Below are 20,433 nucleotides of genomic sequence, written 5' to 3'. Positions count from 1 at the left end.
GAGGAAACGGCAGCAGAGTGACCCGATGTGCTCCTGAGAGCACGACCAGCGACGCTCTTTTCCCATCCCGGCCGGGGCAGGATTCCCTAACAGGCGAGGGCAAGCGGACAGGCGATTTCATGAACTCAGCCCTGATTTTGAGGTCTGCATACCCGCAGCTCGTCTTCCTCCCGGGGCTTGGGGCGCTGGCAAGGCGGGCCAGGCCAGTGATGCTGATGGATTGGAGCTGCGGCGGGCGAAGCTGGAAGGGAAGCTCTCGCCAACCCTGCCCGGACGTGGCCTGCGCCCTCCACGGTGCCAGGAAACAGGGGATCGAGGCAGATGCTGCTGTTTGCCACCGGCACCCACTGAAGGACGAGGAGGAGGGGACACGAGGGGGGAGGCAGGACGCAGGGAGCCTCACAGAAGCACAAGCAGGACCTTTCCCAGCCACCTTCCCGGGCACAGCGCTCGACTGCGGAGGCCTGTCTGCGTGGCCGCTGTGGGCCCTAGGACGTTTGGGTGGTTTCCCGCCTTTCCTGCTCCCAGCCCGGTCCTCAATAGGGACACACTGGTTTCTCTTGCAACCTTGGGTAACATGAGCCTACAGAATCCTTATCTATGTAATTTTTTCCCTTTATTTCCCATTCAATTATACCAAAACTATTAGTCTTTAAATTGCAAAACAGATAAGCAAAAAAAGAAAAAAAAAGAAAAAAAGAAAAAAAGAAAAAAAGAAAAAAAGAAAAAAGCAAGCCCTTTTTCACAATGTCCTCTGATACGATCTTGATCAAGTTACTCAATTATAAAATGTGCGTAAAGCTCCCGGCCTCCCAGGACCTTTGTTAAGGCTCCACTGGGACGACAGATAGACGTGCAAATGCTTAAAAGCGGCTGAAGACGTGTCAGCTCTCTTCTCTTCCTCTCTCTGAATTGAGAGAGTCCTAGGATTTAGAGCAGAAAACCCACATCAGTGGTGGGCACCTTATGAGCATATGTCCGTAAACTTTAGTTTTCTTGGGGAAATCATTCCAATTAAGATAAAGATCAGTCCGCCGTCAGCAGGCCTCCATGGGGCTTTATGGGCATGAGAGTTCCCCGCACGAAACACTTGGGGGGACACCGCGTGGCGCTAGGGGTGCAGCTGGCCCTAAGCATCGTGAGCGTGAGCCGTGGGGGCCTATTTCACAGCTTCTTTCCTTAGCAGGAGAAGGGATGACATTTTGTGGGCCTTACCTTCCCGGAGATTAGAAACCAAGCCCCAGAGAAGGCCGGCAGCTGAGGAATAGGCTCTTCCCTGCTGAGGAGAGGGAGGCCGAAGGCCTGTGGAAAGCCTCTGTCCTCACGAGGCGGGTCTCCATCCCGTGTGGATGTTCACGGGGCACTTGGCCTAAAGTCCTATCAAGAGGAGCAAAGCAGCACTATTAGGGGGCATTTCAGAAGCATGTGGGGTATGCGCTAACTCTCAAGAACCTCAGCCGCAGTCGGCGGGAGGAGGAACCCCACGAAGCTGAAAGCAGTGTTCTGGGCCCAGGAGGCCGCTGTGGTCGAGAGAGCTCAGCCGCCCAGGTCCCCGAAGGCAGACATGGGATCAGGGCCTGAACCACGTGCGTCCCCGTTCTGCCGTTGGCTTGCTCGGTGACCTCGGCCCCACGGCCCCCGTCTGCATGGTGCAGGGGTGAGCAGGTGTTCTCTAGGGGCTCACCCACCTCTCACATATTTGAAATCTAGATTCTGAAAGGAAAAGGAAGTAGAAACAGGAAGAAGATGCCTATGAGAATTCCAAGAGTGAGACCACTCAAAACTGCAAAGTTGGGGACACACGTAGGGTGAGGAGGGTGAGGAGGGTGAGGAGGGGGGGAGGGAAGGAGGGGGAGGAGGGGGGAGGGGGAGGGGGGAGGAGGGGGAGGGAAGAGGGGGAGGAGGGGGAGGACGGGGAGGGAGGAGGGAGGAGGGGGAGAGGGGGAGGGAGGAGGGGGAGAGGGGGAGGGGGAGGGGGGGAGGGGGAGGGGGAGGAGAGTGTTAACCTCATTTGCGGAGGCCTAGCACTGGTGTCCGCCCCGGACGGGTGTCCAGGCTCCTACCCATCTGCCTTCCTTCCTGCCACACTTCTCCCCGCTCTGACGAGGCCGCGATGGATACAGGTGTGCTGAGGATCCGGCCAAGAGCGAGTCCGTGTGGGGCTGCTTTAGTTGGGCTTTGGGGGATGTACTTATGCAACCGACAGTTGTCACTTCCATCCTTCGACGGCTCCGGGACTGCTGGCGTCACAGACAACGGAGCAGGGCCAGAGACCATCCTGTGCTCAGCACATACCCTGCGACAGCTGCGGGGGATCCGGATGCCACCACGAGGGAAAGCCTTCCAATGACCAACCGACCAACCACAGAACTGCAGACGAGTGACCCCGTTCCCATCTACGCTGACTTAGAAAGGAAGTTCTTTCCTGGGAAGAGCACATTATGTGGTTTGGGGTATACCATGGACACTTCTCATTTTATATTCTGTCTTTCCTTTTTGGTGGGCTGTGGAATGTAGCGGAGTTTCCGTGTCTGCAGGGGTCACACCCCCAGCCCAACCACACAAGGGGTGGCGCACTCAGGTATGAAGGCCTGCGCTTTACGTGCGTCAGCAGGTTGGGTCTCGCGGCAGCAGAGATGACATATTTGTCCTAATTGAGTGCGTCAATAGCAGATAAAATACATATACAAAAACCGTGATCTCAAAAAAAAAATGATTTCTTGAGAGAAAGACATGTATTTTTTTTTCTTTTTTTAAATAAATTTATTTTTTATTGGTGTTCAGTTTCTCAACATATAGAATAACACCCAGTGCTCATGTATTTTTTCCATGCTGAACAGCCGCTGGGGTACAGATAGAGAAGAGTCAATCACCTTGAGAAAAGATTGACGCTTCTTATCGACTTGACACAAAATACTGACAAACATAAAGATCACGGAAAGTTATAATAATGTTCCACTGGAGAGGAACAAACGAGACAGCAAACTCGTTCAAATGTCAGTTCATTGTCCCTACGCGAGAAAGGGTATAATGTCCTGAAATCCTACTGCCCGTACGCGGCACAGACTTAACAGCCCTCTTCCAAAATTTGACAACAGTCCTAAACGTGTATATGGAATAACCAATAAAAGGCTGTAAACCTGAAATAAACTTTCCCAAACTACCAATAATAAAAACCACATTTCTATTCACCGCCCTGGAGGAAAGAGTGAATTCTCTTTTGCTTCTCTCTCAGGAAAATAAAGCACAAAAGCATTGTCATGTAAAAAGGAATCAAAGTGTAGGCAAGCAGAGAGGGGAGAAAAAAAATATACAGAAGCTTGACAGGTAGCGATTTAAGGAAAGCATTAGGATATTTTTCTGAATTTTGTGATGTTTGTATTATTTAGCAGCCTTTCTTGAATTTGTGATTTGTTATGATTTTCGTTATTCTAAGTAAATGTCGGTTTTATATCTAAACTTTTATTCGTACTTGTGTATTCTGATTCTTAGGCCCCCAAATAATAGAAGAGCCTAGTCCTACAAAACGTGGGTCCTCCCCTGACCCGAAATATGAAAGACACCTAATAAACGCTTCTTGAATGAATAAAGTAAATGCTGATTGAATGAATAAAATTGGAAAGTGTCAGAAATCAAATTCTTTCCCTAAGATGCCAAATAGGTAATTTATGGAGCAGCAACCCGGGTGGGAACCAAGACTCATTCAGCTTTTAAACTATCACCGTTGAGGGCAGCCCGGGGGCCTCCGCGGGTTAGCGCCTGCCTTTGGTCCAGGCAGGGGTCCTGGGATCGAGTCCCACGTCGGGCTCCCTGCATGGAGCCTGCTTCTCCCTCTGCCTGGGTCTCTCATGAATAAATAAATAAAATATCTAAAAATAAATAAATAAATAAACTATCACCGTTGACCTGCTGCCAAGGCTGCCCTTGCACAACCACCAATGACGTGGGCGACGCAGAATTGGTGCATAGTTGACGGCTTTCTGTCTTCCACCTCAGAAATCAGGTGACCTCCTCCCAAAGAAACCTCCGTGCAGGCCTCTGCAAACCCACACGAGACTCTTATTTCTCCTGGAAAGGGCTCTTCGAAAACACACTTCTCAACATTAGCTCCGCAGGGAGGGCCAAAAAAAAAAAAAAAAAAAAAAAACGGGTGGGGGACCCAGAGAAAAATCAGAAGTAATTGCCGGATTTAAGATTTTTGCTCATTTATTTTAACAATTAACAGCAGTGGTGTCTGGGGTGAAGGATCTTCATTTGCATATACACTGGAAATGGTAAACTCTAAAAATAACCTCGGGAATTATTGCTCCAAAGCTCACGCTGCTAATGAGAAAGTTCAGAGGAAACGGTACTGATGACACCCGGATAATTAGTTGGCTTAATCCGAGGTGGTTTGGGTTCCCTTGTATATAAAAGGTGAGTTCCTGCCAAAGCTTCGAATACTCAAGCGGAGTGTCAAGTCCTTTCACTTGTGTTAAGCACTTCGAAGTCGTCCAATTGTCGATGCTTTGTCAAAAAGAAGAATGACGGAAATGAATTCTAACACACGTGGTCTTAGAGAAAACCCCATGAAGCGATATCAGAAACAATAAGAAGGGGGAAAGGGGAAAGCCCGTCCTCATAAGACAGGCCAGTTGGTGACCCAGGGGCATCCGTGAATCAGAAAGACATCTGCCACCTGCAAGGTGATGCGGACTCGGGCAGGAGCCCCTGACCTACGCTGGACTGTCCTCCGCTGGAATATTATCTGGGGCTGGAGGTTCAGGAAGCCCCCAGGCACCCCCCCACCACGGTGAGTGCAGGCTCTCCCGCAGGTGAGGAAATCCCGGCTGGCTCTCACACGCGGGCCCACTAGTAAGGGCTGCTGGCACTGTACTCCCTAAGGGGTCTGCACCCCATTCCCTAAGGGGCCTGCACCCCGCTCCCTGAGGTGCTGACATCATGCACTCCCTAAGAGGCCTGCACCCTATGCTAAGGGGCCTGCACCCCATTCCCTAAGGGGCCTGCACCCTCTGCTCCCTAAGGGGCCTGTACCCGCTCCCTAAGGGGCCTGCACCCCGTTCCCTAAGGGGCCTGCACCCTGTTCCCTAAGGTGCTGACATCACACACTCCCTAAGAGGCCTGCACCCCATTCTCCCTAAGGGGCCTGCACCCCGTGCTCCCTAAGGTGCTGACATCACACACTCCCTAAGAGGCCTGCACCCCATTCTCCCTAAGGGGCCTGCACCCTGCTCCCTAAGGTGCTGACATCACGCCAGAGTGGGGCCAGAAGACCAGGAGCCAGCCGGAGGTGCAGGGCCGGGCCGGGCGGGCACAGGAGCCACAATCAGGATGGGGCCCGGGCCACACTCTGGGGTGCTGAGCTCAGTGGCGCCCATCACATGACCCGCTCAGCCGTCACGGCCTGGCGGCGACCGCCCAGTAACCACGGCAGGAGTCGGGCTGCAGTTGTCAGTGCTGGGGGCTCCCACACGTGAGGTCAGAGCCCACGGTCACGCATGCCTCCTCCCTGTGCTGCAGGCGGGAGCGGGCCCCAGCCGGCCCACCCACCCCACACAGTCGCCCTGCGCTGGCCCCTGTCTGGGACGCTGAGCAAGGCCGCTTGGGTGGGACAGGGACTGCAGAGGCGTCCTGGGTTTTCGGGAGAGAAGAGCGCGCGTGAGCACGAGTGTGCACAAGCACCTGCCACCCGGAGGCTCCCCGAGGCTGCTCAGGGCCTTTGGGTTCACAGCCGACGCCAGTGTCAAGGCCACCACGCGGTCGTGATCCTGAAACCCGAGTTCGGAAGGCGCGGACTTCCTTTTACCAGAGGAGGAGGCGACGTCTCCACACAGGTTTAGGTCCTGGCACACAACAGCGGCCGGAACAGACGCGACCTCATGGTCACCAGCGGATGCGGGACAGCCGGTCCCAGGGGGCCGACAGGCGGCGCAGCCCAGCGGCCGCACCCCCCACCGGGTAGCCCACGCCTGGGATGCTCTTCCAGAACTGCACCGCCCTGGCTGCCACCCTGGACGCCGGAGAGTTCGTCCCCACGGACCCCGCACCACCCTGGCCACCAGAGAATCCGTCTCTGCAAGTAGCAATTTAAAAGGTCAGTGACCCCCTCGGCAGCAGCGCGCCACCTGCGCCACAGGAAACGGGGACACCTCGAATTCCCAAGTGGGGAACCGGCTGGTCCCTGCTCCCTGCCCGGCCCGGGGACACCGAGACAAAGACGCAGACGGTGCGGCCCCAGGACGGCGTTGGGTCCAGAGGCAGAGCCAGACCACGAGCACGCGACCGACAGCAACGGGCCAGCTCAGCAGGGGGAGGCAAGGGGAGGCCTGGCCAGGCTGCAGGGCTGGGCAGGACACCGGGGTTTGTCCTCCTCCCTCCTCCCTGCCCTCCTCTGTCTGGGCACCAAGCACTTCCAGCCTCCCCTTGGCTGCAGAACTGCAGCCCTTCCCGAGGGCAAAACCGCAGTCCGGCCGCGTCTCAGCAGCACCTCAACCACCGTGTGGCTCAGAACGTCCCCAAACAGCAGGAGGAAGGTCCGATCACCTCCCCGCTCGGCAGAGGAGGCTGAGGCCCGCAGCTCCCACGGGTCTGGCCAGGGTGGCGCACCTGGCAAGGGTGAACCGGGGTTCCGGATGTCGGGGTGGGGTCCTCGGCCGACTCTGTCCCTGGGGGGACGTGTGCCCACCACGCCCCCGAGGCGATGGTGAGCATTCAGGGACTAAAGAGCAGTGGGGAATTTCCAACAAAGGCCTTCTAGAAGGAATCTGCCTTTCAAAATCCAAAATCCGAGAGACAGGAAAGGAAAGGATGATGAAAGACAAAAAAAAAAAAAAAAAAAAACAGCCGCATTTAGCGTGGGTCCCCCGTGGCCTGCCCCTCGGGAACCTTCCCAGTGGCCCCCACCTGCGTGCATGGTGCGAGTTGGCTCTCACCTGGAGGGCCGTGCATCGGCGTGAGCCTCAGCGTGAACGGAGGCAGGAAGGGCCCGACCTGGAGGCTGGCCCAGGCCCAGCTGCATGGTGTCCAGTCGTGGTGGCACCTTCCCCATTTGTGATCACCAGCAGCCGCCTATGCCCCCCAAATTGCAACGCTATTTCAAGACCATTTAAATGAAGCTTGATCGATAATTAGGCTAAGATCAGCCAAAGCACCAAACCACCACGGGGACATCAAAAACCCAAAAGAGGGTCTACGCCCGAAGTGGCGTCATTAAGGGTCTCCCATTAAGGAAGCAACAGGGGGTGCGGGCGGGGCAGGGAGGACACAAGTTTTTTTTTTACTTTCTGGGAATAAACGGCTTCAAAATTCATCCAAAACAGACCTCTTAAGACATTTCCCCTCTGCTCTGAATGTTTTAAGCCGGCCCTCTGATGACAAAAATGCTCCTGTTAAACCTCATCAGGAGGCTTTCTTAAGATGAAGAATGTTTTATAAATTGTAATGGCTTTAATCAGGGCCCTCTCTGAAGCTATTTAGCTCTGCTGCAGCCCAACCAGCGCCTCGATTACGCCGTTTATCGGCTCCGTATTAATTAAGCATCATTACAGGGATTGATTCATAGACTTTTTCACAGCTCGCGCACCAGATGGTAGACCAGGCTCCCTCTCCAATGCTCCGTAAACATCACCTGGGTTCCCTCATCTCTCCCTGCAGCTGAATGTTTAATCAGATCCTAGTCGTCCTCCAACTGGATCGCTGCTCTTCCTCGTCCTCTTGGCTCTTCGCGATTAACAGGGTTCGGGGGAGGCCAAGAGATCCGAAGGGTAAGCCAGGGGGATTCACCAAGCCAGTTGTCACCACCTCCCTGCATTCTTACCCGGGGCACTGGTGCAATTTTCACAGCCACAGGGACGGGGACCCTTTTGCTTCCTTAGCTGATTAAAACTTACAGTCTGTGCTCAATTACCTGGGGCAACAGAGAAAATAACTACGGGGAAAAAAAATAAGTGTGTATTTGGCAATGGGAGTACAGCAGACAACTTGGCCTCAGTGGACTTACTTTCTGAATTTCATGTCACTTGGGCTAACACAGAGATTACCTGGCATCCTTGAGCCCACATGTCGGGAAGGCAGGAGGAGGCGTCCCGAGGTTACTGCACTGCCAGGGAGCCAGCCGATAATTTATTTATTTTATTTTATTTTATTTTATTTTATTTTATTTATTTATTTAGATTTTATTTATTTATTCATGATAGACAGAGAGAGAGAGAGAGAGAGAGAGAGAGAGAGAGAGAGAGAGAGAGAGGCAGAGACCCAGGCAGAGGGAGAAGCAGGCTCCATGCAGGGAGCCCGACATGGGACTCCATCCCGGGACTCCAGGATCGCACCCTGGGCCGAAGGCAGGTGCTAAACCGCTGAGCCCCCCAGGGATCCCCCAGCCGAGAATTTTAAATTGCCTCGAGTGACTCCAAAAGTAGATAATAGAGAGATGGGAATGCTACCTGTTACCCATTTTTTCTTACAAGATAGGAACACCAGGCTAATGGAACGCCTCACAGTTGCCTCAAAGGCAAAACGTCTGAAAACCAAGCGGCCCGTGTGGCCCGCAATCAGCTCCTCTCCTGACCCCCAACAGTTCTCGCTATTCTCCAGTCACCAAGCTGGGTAGAGACAAACCTGGAAACTTCAACGGACTAAAGGAGACACGTGCCATCAACTAAATGGACTCGGAGACTTCCGCAAGCTGCCGGCCTGCCGTATGGAACACACTGGATGTTGCCCAATCTGGTTTTGCTCTAAAAAAACCACAAACAGCTATTTATTTGTACGTGAATCTCATGATTTTTAAGTACTGGGCTGACCTGAACGCAGATGCATCCATGGCTTCTGATCCTTGTCTGACTGCACGCTCGGCCATCCCTCTGTCCCCCGTCAAACAGGGCCAGGCTCCGTCCCATCACTCTCTGGTGCGAGCTCTCTGCTGTCTCTCTCTGTCTCTCTGCTGTCTCTGTGTCTCTTGCTCTCCATTCCCTCCAGCCCGTCGAGGCCCAGCCTGCCTTAGGATCAGCTGGGGAGCTGGGGGGCGAGTTAAGCCACAAGCCCCACCCCCAAGCTTTTCAACTTTAAAGAGTCTCAGGTGGGGCCTAACCATTTGCACAGCAACAAGCTCCCAGGTGAGGCTGACGATGACCTCCCAGAGACCATCTTTAGGGAAACGTTGCTCTAAAACATTGCCCCCCCCCGCCCTCCCCCCGCTCCAAACTCCACCACAATGATTCCCCATTTCCTCCAAATAAAACTTAAAACTCCCCAGCCCGTCCTCTGGATCCTCTTCCATTCGCCCCAAAACTGCATTTCCCTGCTCTCCTACGACACTTTCTGGCTCCGGCCATACTGGTCTCCCTGTGTGTTACCAAAGCGCCTCACGGACTCCCCCCTTGATCACGTGCAGCTTGTCTTTAGACCTCCCTTGTCTTGTTCATGTTCAACGTTTTGTTGTGTATACCCCAAATCCGCGTCCTCTACGTAGCCAGCACTCATCAGATTTCCACTCTTTTAGTCTCCAAAGTGCTGGCTCTTCAGGTCACTTGGTATAATCCAAAGTGCACGGAATTTAGAACCAGAGACTCTAATCATGAATCAATCCCAGTTCTTTTCGTTAGCTGCGTGACTTGATTATTTAACCATTCTAAACCTGTTTCTTTTTCAGTAAAAGAGATAACAATTATCTGCCTCCCCTGGGTGGCATAAAGAATTTTGAGACAAACTATTTACGCCTTCAGAGATGTCAGTACAAAATAGCTGCTACATAAATGTTCACTTCATTCCTTTCCCCGTCACTCATTTTGCACTAAATATAAAAGAGATTACATGAGCCATTTATATTTTAAGCTTACCCTCCTCTCTTCAGAATATTTCTGAGGGACAAAAAAAAAATGACTAATTCATTTTAATAACCCTACTGCTCAGCAACTTCTGAGCGCTGGTAAGCTCTCAATAAATATTTACTAAAAAGCTAATTAATTTGAGAAATAACATGAGACAAATGGTTCCTCTGCAGAGCCTAAATTAATAATTACATTTATCCTTAAAATATCCTCCTATGACAGAGGCAAAGGTATTTTACATACAGAAAGCCTAAAACAGATCTAATGAGAGTCCCAGTTGATATTTAATGGTGAACAAAAGAAAAGTCATTATAAAAGCATCAATAAAGAGCACTTCTCTCTGAAGTAAATTTGAGCACCAGAATACTAATACTGGCAACAGACAGAAATAACAACAATGAACCTGGAGATATTGAAGGCAACAAGTAATGGGCATTTTACAGATGTTTCTTTTTTTCTTTTTTTTTAATTTATTTTTTATTGGTGTTCAATTTGCCAACATATAGAATATCACCCAGTGCTCATCAGATGTTTCACAAAGACACTGGTCAGAGGACCCCGTGACTGTTGTGCTTCCATCCACAATGGCTGACAAATAGCGTTGACTGTACTGACAAGTGTCCAGTCAAGCTGGTAAAACACATTTTCTGCCTTTTAGGGGATTTTCTAATCTTGAGGCCAAGCAAAAACCAGTCACAACTTATATCCTGTTCTCTAGTGTTGCTGATCTCTATGCCACCCCCTCAATGGAATCCGGACTCACCCCTCCCAGGGAACTGAGGGCAAAACATCTGTCGGAGAGAAGGGAGCTGTTTTATGCAGTTAGCGATTCATAACATGATGCATCGTTCACAAATGTTGTGGCATTAGAAGGCTATAACCCGGCATATTGGGCACTTGGATATTTCCCTTGAATACAGAGCAAAGTGCCCTAAGAATTCAAGTTGCTTTGAACTTACTATACTGAGGCTCCACGCTTTGGCCTGAAAGCACTTAGAATCTGGTCACCTGGTTTGTCATGAAAGCCCTTCCACGACTGACTGTACAGTTTCAAACAAGTTCATTAAAAAAACCAAAAACCAAAACCAAAACCAAACAAAACAAAACAAAAAACAAGTTCATTCCTTCAGCAGAACATTCCTGAGTTACTATTACATGACAAACATACTGGATGATGAGGATATAGAGGTTTTATACTTGTGTGTGTGTGTGTGTGTGTGTGTGTGTGTGTGTGTGTGTGCGTGCGTATACACATATTTTTTTTCCATGTTTTTTTCTGGAATTTTGAGTGGAGGCAGGTTGGACTGGACCGTTTACCTTTCACAGAGGGCATAAAGGGAGACCAAATTTCCTAGCCTTCCTATAACTCCCTATAACTTCATTCTGGCCAAACCATGAGTAGAAGCGAGATATGCCAGGTCTAAACCCGGCCACGAGAAACCTCCCGTGTGATTATCAGCTCTCCCTGTCTTCTTATATCCCAGCCGGATGCAAAAGATCCTGCAGAGGACTCAGATCTTAGAGGTGATGGCGTCACATGATGCAAAGCAGAAGAAGAGCCGCTGCTGGACACCCTCTCGGAACCATTATGTGGGCAGTAAATCAACTCCCATTGTGTTACGTGACTGAGATTTGAAGTTGCGACGACAGTGAGTGCACCCCACCAAAGCATGAACCGCAACTGCCTCCAAGATGTTCTGATACAGAGTATGCATAGGATGGTGTGGGAATGCCAGAAAGAGGTGGCTCGCCTGGGCTGGAGCTACATACCAGGGAGGGCTCCCCAGAAAAAGAAACACTTAGATGAATCCTGAAGGACAGAATGAGACAGCGAGGAAGAGGATAGGAGGCAGCAAGCGGGAAAGCATAGGCAACGTCATGAAGCCTTGAGGAAATGTGGTCCGTCGGGAAAGTGTTAGTGACTCCTGACTACTAGAATGTGGAGTGGTGTTGGGAAATGGGGCTACTCCATGAGGATTTCTTGAAATGAGTAATAAAGACCAGAACCTAGGAGACATGGTCATGCCAGAAATGATGGGTATGAGAAAAGAAAAAAAAAAACTACTCAAGAACCATCTAACTTGGAAGACAGAAGAGATGTCACTCTCTTCTCTGTGGTGAGAAATGCAGGAGAAAGAGGTAAAAAGAGGAGTTCAGTTTTGAAGAAAATTGAAGTGGGTATAGCTATGGAACATCCGAAAGACGCACCGAGAGGTGTTGGGATGTATGGGCTTAGGGCTCAGGCAGTGCTATGGGAAGGAGAGGTGGGTTTGGAAGGCGTCACCCAGAGATGGTGGCTGAAGCCACAAGCATGACGGGACTGTTCAGGTAGAAAGTTCAGGGTGAGAAGTCAAGGAAATGGAAAAGGAAGAGGGAAAGGGTGAGAGTGAGAAAGAGAAAGAGGCAAGGAGAAAGAAGTCGTAGAAGCCAAAGAGCAGAGATACTTAGGAAGCAGTCAACAGCGACAAATGCTGCAGAGAGGTGAGGTGAGAAGGTGGCCTGAGAAGGGTCCATTCTATTTGACAACCAGGGCTGCTCTTCATGACCTTAACGAGTTCCATGTCAATACTGGCAAGAGGCAGATTAAAATGGTCTGAAATAAGTGAAATAAGTGAAATGAGTCAATCGGAGAAGGACAAACATTATATGGTCTCATTCATTTGGGGAATATAAATAATAGTGAAAGGGAATAAAGAGGAAAGGAGAAAAAATAAGTGGGAAATATCAGAAAGGGAGACAGAACATGAAGACTCCTAACTCTGGGAAACAAACTAGGGGTGGTGGAAGGGGAGGAGGGCGGGGGGTCAGGGTGACTAGGTGGCGGGCACTTGATGGGATAAGCACTGGGTGTTATTCTGTATGTTGGCAAATTGAACACCAATAAAAAATAAATTTATTATTAAAATAAATAAATAAAATGGTCGCAGAGCGAAAGACGAATGAAGAATTAGAGACGGGAATATAAAATACTCCTGAAGGAAAATTAGTTCTAAGAAACAATTAGCTAGAAGTGGACAAAGGAACAGAGTTTGTTTCATTTTGGTTAAATATTTAGGATGTAAGACTTAAGCATGTTCATATGCTCAATTCTCTGAACTTTGATTTCCACATCCATAAAATGGGGATAAAAAGTGCCCCTTCTGCCTGGTCCACTAAGTTGTCAGAGCAAGTAGGATGACACACGTGAAAGATTTTTACCGTACTACGTGAAGGGCAATTTTATTATGTATTTATAAATGTCAAAAATACGAGGTCATAAAAGTCAAGAGTCCAGTGCAATATGGTTAGCTATAAAATCAATGAAAAATTATCAGTCTAGATCTAGACATATGAAGAAAAAGAAAAATGCCTTTTTAATATACACTGTAAGCCGCTGACCCCAAATATTAGAGGCTAACAACAGACGTCTACATCTATGTCGGGCAGAATTTTTCTGGGGCTCCTAGATTATAGCCTTGCTTTCCAGATGTCTTCATTACACCAGAAAAAAAAAAATGTCAATTAACCCTGATAGATTGCAGTATTCTAAGTCGTTTGGGAGTTTATCAGTCTTATGAGTAGTAGTTCTTAAATAAATAATTTTGGCAATCACCCAATTTCACGAAGCAACAGGCTAGCTCCGTAATTTAGATCTCATGACCAGTGAAATCATAGTGAATGGCCACAGCCTGCTGAGTGTGTCATTCTAAGCGGTGATTGAGGTATTCTGGGAAGTAAGCTAGCCATTGTAGGACTTCCCTCTTGGGAAGATTAACCGTCCAAGAGAATACAGTCCAATGATTATTTCACTAGTCACCGAACCTTTAGTCTCTACAAAGAACATTATTTTTAGCACTATGACATCAGTGGAACTAGTTTCTCTCTTATACAACTTTTAAAAGTGGTTTTAATATGTCCCATCTTCCTCTCTGGGAAAATATCTTATCCCTGTAAAGGAAAAATATCCCTGTCCTTTTTTTGTCTGTGCTTTGGGACAACTCTCTTCTGACTTGGTTTCCTATTTGCTGATGCCCCGTCAGTTATATTATTTTCAAGGGCACAGGGTGCTAATTAAGGTCAAGCAGCTGTGTCTCCAGCTCCAAACAAAAACTGGGTAGAATAAATAAACTTTCCTTCACAACAGACACTAGTCTGATCTTGAAACCCAAATAAACCCTATTTTCAATTGTTTCTGCTTGCTTTCTTTTCTATCTTTGGGAGACCAGGCTACTACACTAAGACGGTGCTTCTTTTATCCCTGTTTATATCCCTCAAATATTTCACCCTTCATGTGGGACACTAGGCCAACTGTCTACAGGTCAAGTTTTAGAACTTCTGTCCACTGCAATCCTGAATTTTATACTAAGACTGAGGGTCAGCAAAGCACTTTGCAATTACCTCAATCAGAACTACAAAGAAAAAAAACAAAACTTCTGTTGCCCTTAAATACCACCAAACACTTATATTGACCTTTGCAGAAAATCAAGTATCTTCCATAAGTTCATCTCATTTAGCCTTACAGTAACAACGTAAATTTTTAATTCTTCATCATCACCGGGTTCACAGATGAGAATGCCAAGACCCAAAGAGTTTAAGAACATTCTTCCCAAGGCCACATGCTTGTTTGGTGGCAAGACCGGGTCTATACCCAAGATCCTCTGCTTCCTCCTCTCTTTCCTCTTCCTCCTTTCTTTCTTCCTCCTTTCTCTTCCTCTGGTGTCTCTACACCACAGACAACTCCCATCAAGTTACTCACTTTATTTTTATTTCACTTTTCTAGCAACAATGGGAAAAGGTCCGGCTCCATCTGAAGTCCTTAGGAATCTGATGAAACACAGACGTGAATTTAGTTCTCCCTCCAACGAAAATACAGAACATATTGGTTATATAAGGAATGTATGGGGTCATCGTGGATGTAGAAAGCTTTTTAAAAGAATGTACAAATAATGCCTGGAATCCCAAAAAGGCCAAAGATGTTACAAACAAATGGCCAAATCTGGAATGGGAAAAATCCCGTAAACAATAAGTATTTTCATTTGACTGGTTTTTTTTTTTGTTTGTTTGTTTTTTATTTCACAAGGGCTTCTCTTTCACGGACAATCCTGGCTTTTTAAAGAATTTCAAATGAACACCATGACCAACCTGTAGATGGAGAAGGAAGCCACTGATCGGATCAGGGACGCCAAAGCCCCCACCTTGGCGGCTTCCACTGCCCCCTGGACCCGGTACTGCACGGTCGTCGAGTAGTTGACATAAGGTTGATTATAAACAACAATCTTCCCTCTTGCTTCTGGGGCCCTTCTCTGCAGTTCCTCGAAAGAGGTCACCACCAGAACTTCTGCTGTAATGCCTAGAAATAAAAGTCATACAGGATTAACTTATGGTTTCCGACCAACCAGGTTGAATCAACACACTAAAGGTCATACATGCTTCATCTGCTACACCCGACGAACTGGCTTGAGCAGGTCAAAGTTTGAGAGTGATTTGCTGTGGGACAAGGGCTGCAAACGTTAGCCAGTTTCCCAAGAGAGAGAAAAGGAATTCAAAATAATATGACATATGACTCAGAAGGTTTTTCAACTCACTTGACCAGCTGGTACTAAATCACAAATTACTTAAAAAGATAGCTTTTTATCCCTTCTTTCCCACCCTAAGAAGTCATGATTTTCACAGAATGACACTAATTATTTACAAAGAATATGCATTTCAGAAAGCTCCCATTGGGACCCATGAAACACATATTTATCTCTTTATAAAGCTGTTTTGATATGCTGTTAAACAAGCTTCATGGACATCATGTAAAGAATGGCAGTGCATGGCCAAAGTTCTAAGAAGCCAAGAATCTTCAAAAATCCAACTTTTGACAAATAGTTAATGTGGTGTCTCTATACCACAGACAACTCCCATCAAGTTACTCACTTTATTTTTATTTCACTTTTCAAGCAACAATGGGAAAAGGTTTGGTAGAACGATAGTTCTACCAAAAATTATGAGAAGTCAGCTTGCTTGTCTTCTATCCTCCTTTACACAAAACACTCTTAAAGAATATGAAGACTTCCCACGCTTCTCGATTTATAGTACTTGTTCATCACCAAAACACATCAACTATTCTTCAGATAAAACTTTTGAAGACATTGTGTAATTGTCCTACAATCCTCTTGTCTCACTCAGAAGAGACGTGTCATCTTTCCTCATCCAAGACTTGCCCAGATCTTCCTGATTAGGGAACAGAGTTTCACAGCCTCCAAGAAGTCACTCAAACTGCCAGACCACTGAGCATCCAATTTGGTGGAGCAATCTGAGTGACAAGGAGAAGACATTCGGCAACAAAGCCCAGATGCAGTGACTAAATAAAACTATAAAAAGAAAGTAGCCGGCACCTACTATTTTGTGGCTTTAGCCATGCAGTCATGAAATATGTCAGTTAAAAGCTGAAGTATCAACATGTATTTGGCATACTTCCTTAATCTTGCAAAATAGAGAACTAGGTTTTTCTGGAAGGTTAACAGATGTCATTAAAATATTAACTGTTACTTGGAAAATCCTTTTAAAATGCACTGCAGGTAGGAGAGAATTCTTGCTTTCATTATAGGCCCCATTATAATGGACCCTTTGAGCTGGCTCCATTCCTACTTCTGGTTCCCCTATCTGGACTCAATTTGTACTTTTACTTTAAAGTGACTGACTACAGATCTATAAGCATGTCTCCACCAGCATTCAGAGCTCAGAATGTCATTTATAACCTAAAAAAAAAAAGAAAAGAAAAAAGCAATGTGCCATTATAAAAAGTTAGGACGCCACTCGCTTTTCCACGTGATAAATAAATAGTGTAAACATACAAATAAGAGTCAGCGAGATGGACTTTGAGATTCATAACTTTCTGAAACCTGGAATTACCTCAACGTTTGACTAGTGTTATTGTTGGCGTAATACAAGAACTTTGTTGATGGTTTTCAGTTGTTCATAATGAAGAACAGATTCAGTGGTCCACCCAAGGGCTGTCCCTGCAATGGGGTAATTTTGGCATCTGGATTGGAGCCACTAGAAATGAAGCCGAATTTCTATAAACTTTCATAGGCCGCTGCAGAGTTAAAGTCATAGGAGGTGGTACTTCACTATGGTCTATGCTCCAAGTTCTGTTAACAAATGAGAGCGTGATGGCGTCCTGAAGAGCCAAAACGCAGCCTAGACACCACAGTTGCCGATGCAGATCCCCAGGAGAGGCTATAGGTCAAAACCTAGGACTGCAAACAAGGAAGAAGGGTTCAAATTAATTGGTTTCCTGTAAGCTTACGGTCATCTCTGACTCCTCTCTCCTTCAGCCCCCACATCTAATTGATCCTCAAATACTGATAATTTTATGCTTTAAACATTGATTGAACTCAGGTCCTCTGCTCCACCCCATTACAGTCTCACATCAGGCCTTGTGTGTGGGCCTGGACTGAGGGCCTGCTGTGACGCCATCCTCTTCCACCCACGCACCACCACTGCTACCCCAGACTCCACCCCGGCTCCCCCAAACTTTACCTCCATGGAGGAGGTAACAGCCAAGTTTACCTGAACCACTGAACTGCTGGGAAGACCGATCAGCCTACGTCACCACTCCTGCCCTGCCCGCCACCCCCCTGCTCTGCTGAAAACCATCACTTCAACATACCATTCAAAGCCAGTCCCTCTCTATAAACACAATCTCCCTTTTCTTCTAAATTCCATCAATCATAAGCTTAACAGGTCCCGCTCTCCGCATGCCGGTTCACTCCTTGGCATCTTTGTTCACGCTACGGTACATCACGTCTGGTTGATCTCATTCTCCCAACTCCATCTTTTGAGTCATACCTGTTTATCCTCCAGGATGCCATGTAAGACTCTCTTTTTCAAGGAGCATTCCCTGGCTTCTGATCTCCTGTCTCATTTCCCTCCTCGCCACCCCCGGGGAAGGCTGGCTTATGAACCATCTTGGCTGGTCTTTCAGCATATCCTGGGCCTATCTGGGCCCTGCACAACTGAAACTCTTCCTGTTTATGGCTCCCTCCACTACATAAACTGTGATCTCAGGGATTGGAGCTATGTGCATTTTTACTTGCATCTCCTGGGCCTAACAGTGCTGGCGTAGGTGCAGGCAGTCGGTCAATGAACACTCCTGGAATAGCATTGCTCCAAGTATGGTACCACTGACTGGCCTAAAGCATTTCCATAAAAGTGCAATCTTACTTTTAAAGTTTGATAGCACTTCGCCCATAATAACTCAGCAGTCTGATTCTCTTACCAGCCAGAGCACAGTTGCATTACAATAACCAAGCAAAAAAGGCCTTGGGGCAGTCAGAATAGGAATATAAATTCTAAGTCCGAAAACTCAAGGACTTGAACACAAGAAAGCTCCTCTGCTCTCTGGTAGAGCCTCCTTACCCTTACTTCACACAAAATTCTAAGTGTACTATTTAAACCTATAAACCATGAGAGACAACAAACCAAAAGGAAGAGATAAGGTTGGAGCTGATAGCACCACGAGAAACAATGTCAGAGAGACGAATATGTAAAAGACCAAATGCCGACGGAACTTTCTGCAGCACTGGAGATGTGCTGTATTTGTGCTACCACGGCGGCCATTAGACACGTATGGCTATTGAGCATGTAAAATGTGACTAATGTGACTAAGAAACTGAATTTTTAATGTCATTTATTTTAATTTGAACAGCCATGTGTGTGCGGTAGCGACTCTGTAGAACTCACAACCGCGGCAGGCTCAGCCGTTATGTAGCCAACAGCAGAAAGCACCTCCGCTGGCCCTGAGGACGTGGTTTCATGACAGTTCAGTGACAGATGTGACAGTCACGGTGATGACCTCCAGCAGCAGTCACAGACCAACTGGGCGGAATTCAGTATCCATCCTCTGGGAAGGCAGGGTATGTAGAACAAGCATTTATGGGAGGTTTTTGTTCAAATTGAATAAAATAAAACGAGGCCACCTGAAGACTTAAGTCTGCTATGTTGGTCTGCGTTCTGACAAAGGAACCACTCGTGTTCTCGTACAAATCGGCAGGCTCCCATTCTTTTCTGTGCTCTCAGTTCTCAAAGGTGGTACCTGAAACCTCCCGGAACACAAAACCAGTGTCCTGGCCCCACTCCGGCCTTCTCTGACCTCCCTATTTATGACGCACCCTGCTCCCCGCTCCTACCTCTCTTACCTTGCTTCACCTTTCACAGGATCTGTCAGCCTCCAGCTGTCCCTACCAGGATCACATAAGCTTCACGGGCAGGTATGATATTTTTTATCTGTTTTATTCATTAATGTTACCAAAGTGCTTGAAGTGCTGCCTGACACACATTATATGAAATTCATACACACACACACACACATTCATAATCACAAATACATGTACACACGCATATAGTGAATGAAGGAAAAGAAAACAAAAAGAGGGAAAAAAAAGAAAGTATAATATGCCCCATTTCCTGATCATTCTCCAAAAATGTATACTTTCAAGGAACTTGTGTATTTCTGTAGGTCAGAATAATTGACAATGACAATAATAATAATAATAATAATAGCCATATTTGGGTATCTATTGTTTATGCTGATGGCTGGAGAAATTGCAAAGTAGTCATTAGGAGGATACTGATGTCCAGAGACATATATTTACAAAACTACTACACGTTGAAGCTGAGATTTGAATCCAAGGATCATGCTCCTCCTATTAACTACACTGCTATCTTCTTTCATAAATGTAAAATAGAAAGGCTTAGGATTTTCATTTTGAGACGAATAAAGAGGAAAAGTAAATAGGTATGTAAAAAGTCTGCCTAAGTTATCACTTATCCTCCTTAGTCTACCCAGGATCTGACTCATTAATCAAAGGCCTACTATCACACTAGGTCCCAATCCATTATCAGAGGAGTTGGGAGGGAGACTCCACTCTAGGACAAGAGTCATCAGACTCTGAGAGTAATGAAAAGGATTAGGATAGTTAATTCTGAAGAAAATGTGGGACTGAAACTAAGAATGTTCACATTATAAAATGACTCTCTCGGCTACAGCTGATTCGATCATAAAAACTGTAAAAATCCTCAGGTGCCTTTTTATTCTCTACACCTAATTTTTTAAATCGATCAATTTATTTTTTAAGCGACTTACCGTGTGCATAATTACTGCTGTGGTCTCCTTGCAGAGACAACAGATGCTGGCCGCTGTTGTGTTGGCTCACATCATTTTTTCTATGAACAATTTGATAAAAAGACTCCAACCTTGGCATCTCCTGACTGGATTCCTCCCAAGAAAAGTTAAGAATAGGAAGAGAGTGAAGTGAGAATTTTTATAATGTCTTCTGTTATTAAAAGGAAAGGAAAAGACTACAAACAGAAGAAACATATCTCTGGGGCTCAATTCAATATGGTATGTTTTAGAAAATTGATTCTGATTTCAGAAGACTTAGTCTCCAAACAGGAAATACTCCAGCCCCACCCAAAAGGAAGCCTAGCTACTTATTCTCATCGCATAATCTTATACTGAGTACACTACACAACACAACTGGGTCCAGTGGAATGGCTGGTTTTTCCTGAACTCATTATGGAGAAGGGAAAACAGTTGTTCTTGGAAACTCAATGTTTTGGCTTGAAGTGGTAAGGAAAT

At 47.1% G+C, this 20,433-nt stretch overlaps 1 protein-coding gene across 3 annotated transcripts in view; it reads right to left on the bottom strand.

The window, feature by feature from the left end:
- CPQ (carboxypeptidase Q) overlaps positions 1-20,433 on the bottom strand; it is a 409,933-nt gene that overhangs the window by 261,148 nt on the left and 128,352 nt on the right. For all 3 annotated transcript variants that reach the window (XM_055303503.1, XM_055303502.1, XM_055303504.1), the window contains one exon: positions 14,949-15,156. In XM_055303503.1, coding sequence (XP_055159478.1) covers positions 14,949-15,156 — 208 coding nt within the window. The remainder of the gene's footprint in view (positions 1-14,948; positions 15,157-20,433) is intronic.

Source organism: Nyctereutes procyonoides, unplaced genomic scaffold (assembly GCF_905146905.1).
Source record: "Nyctereutes procyonoides isolate TBG_1078 unplaced genomic scaffold, NYPRO_anot_genome, whole genome shotgun sequence".
Classification (NCBI taxonomy): Eukaryota; Metazoa; Chordata; class Mammalia; order Carnivora; family Canidae; genus Nyctereutes; species Nyctereutes procyonoides.
Note: the sequence above shows the minus strand (reverse complement) of the source record. Positions and strands in the feature narration are given on the sequence as shown.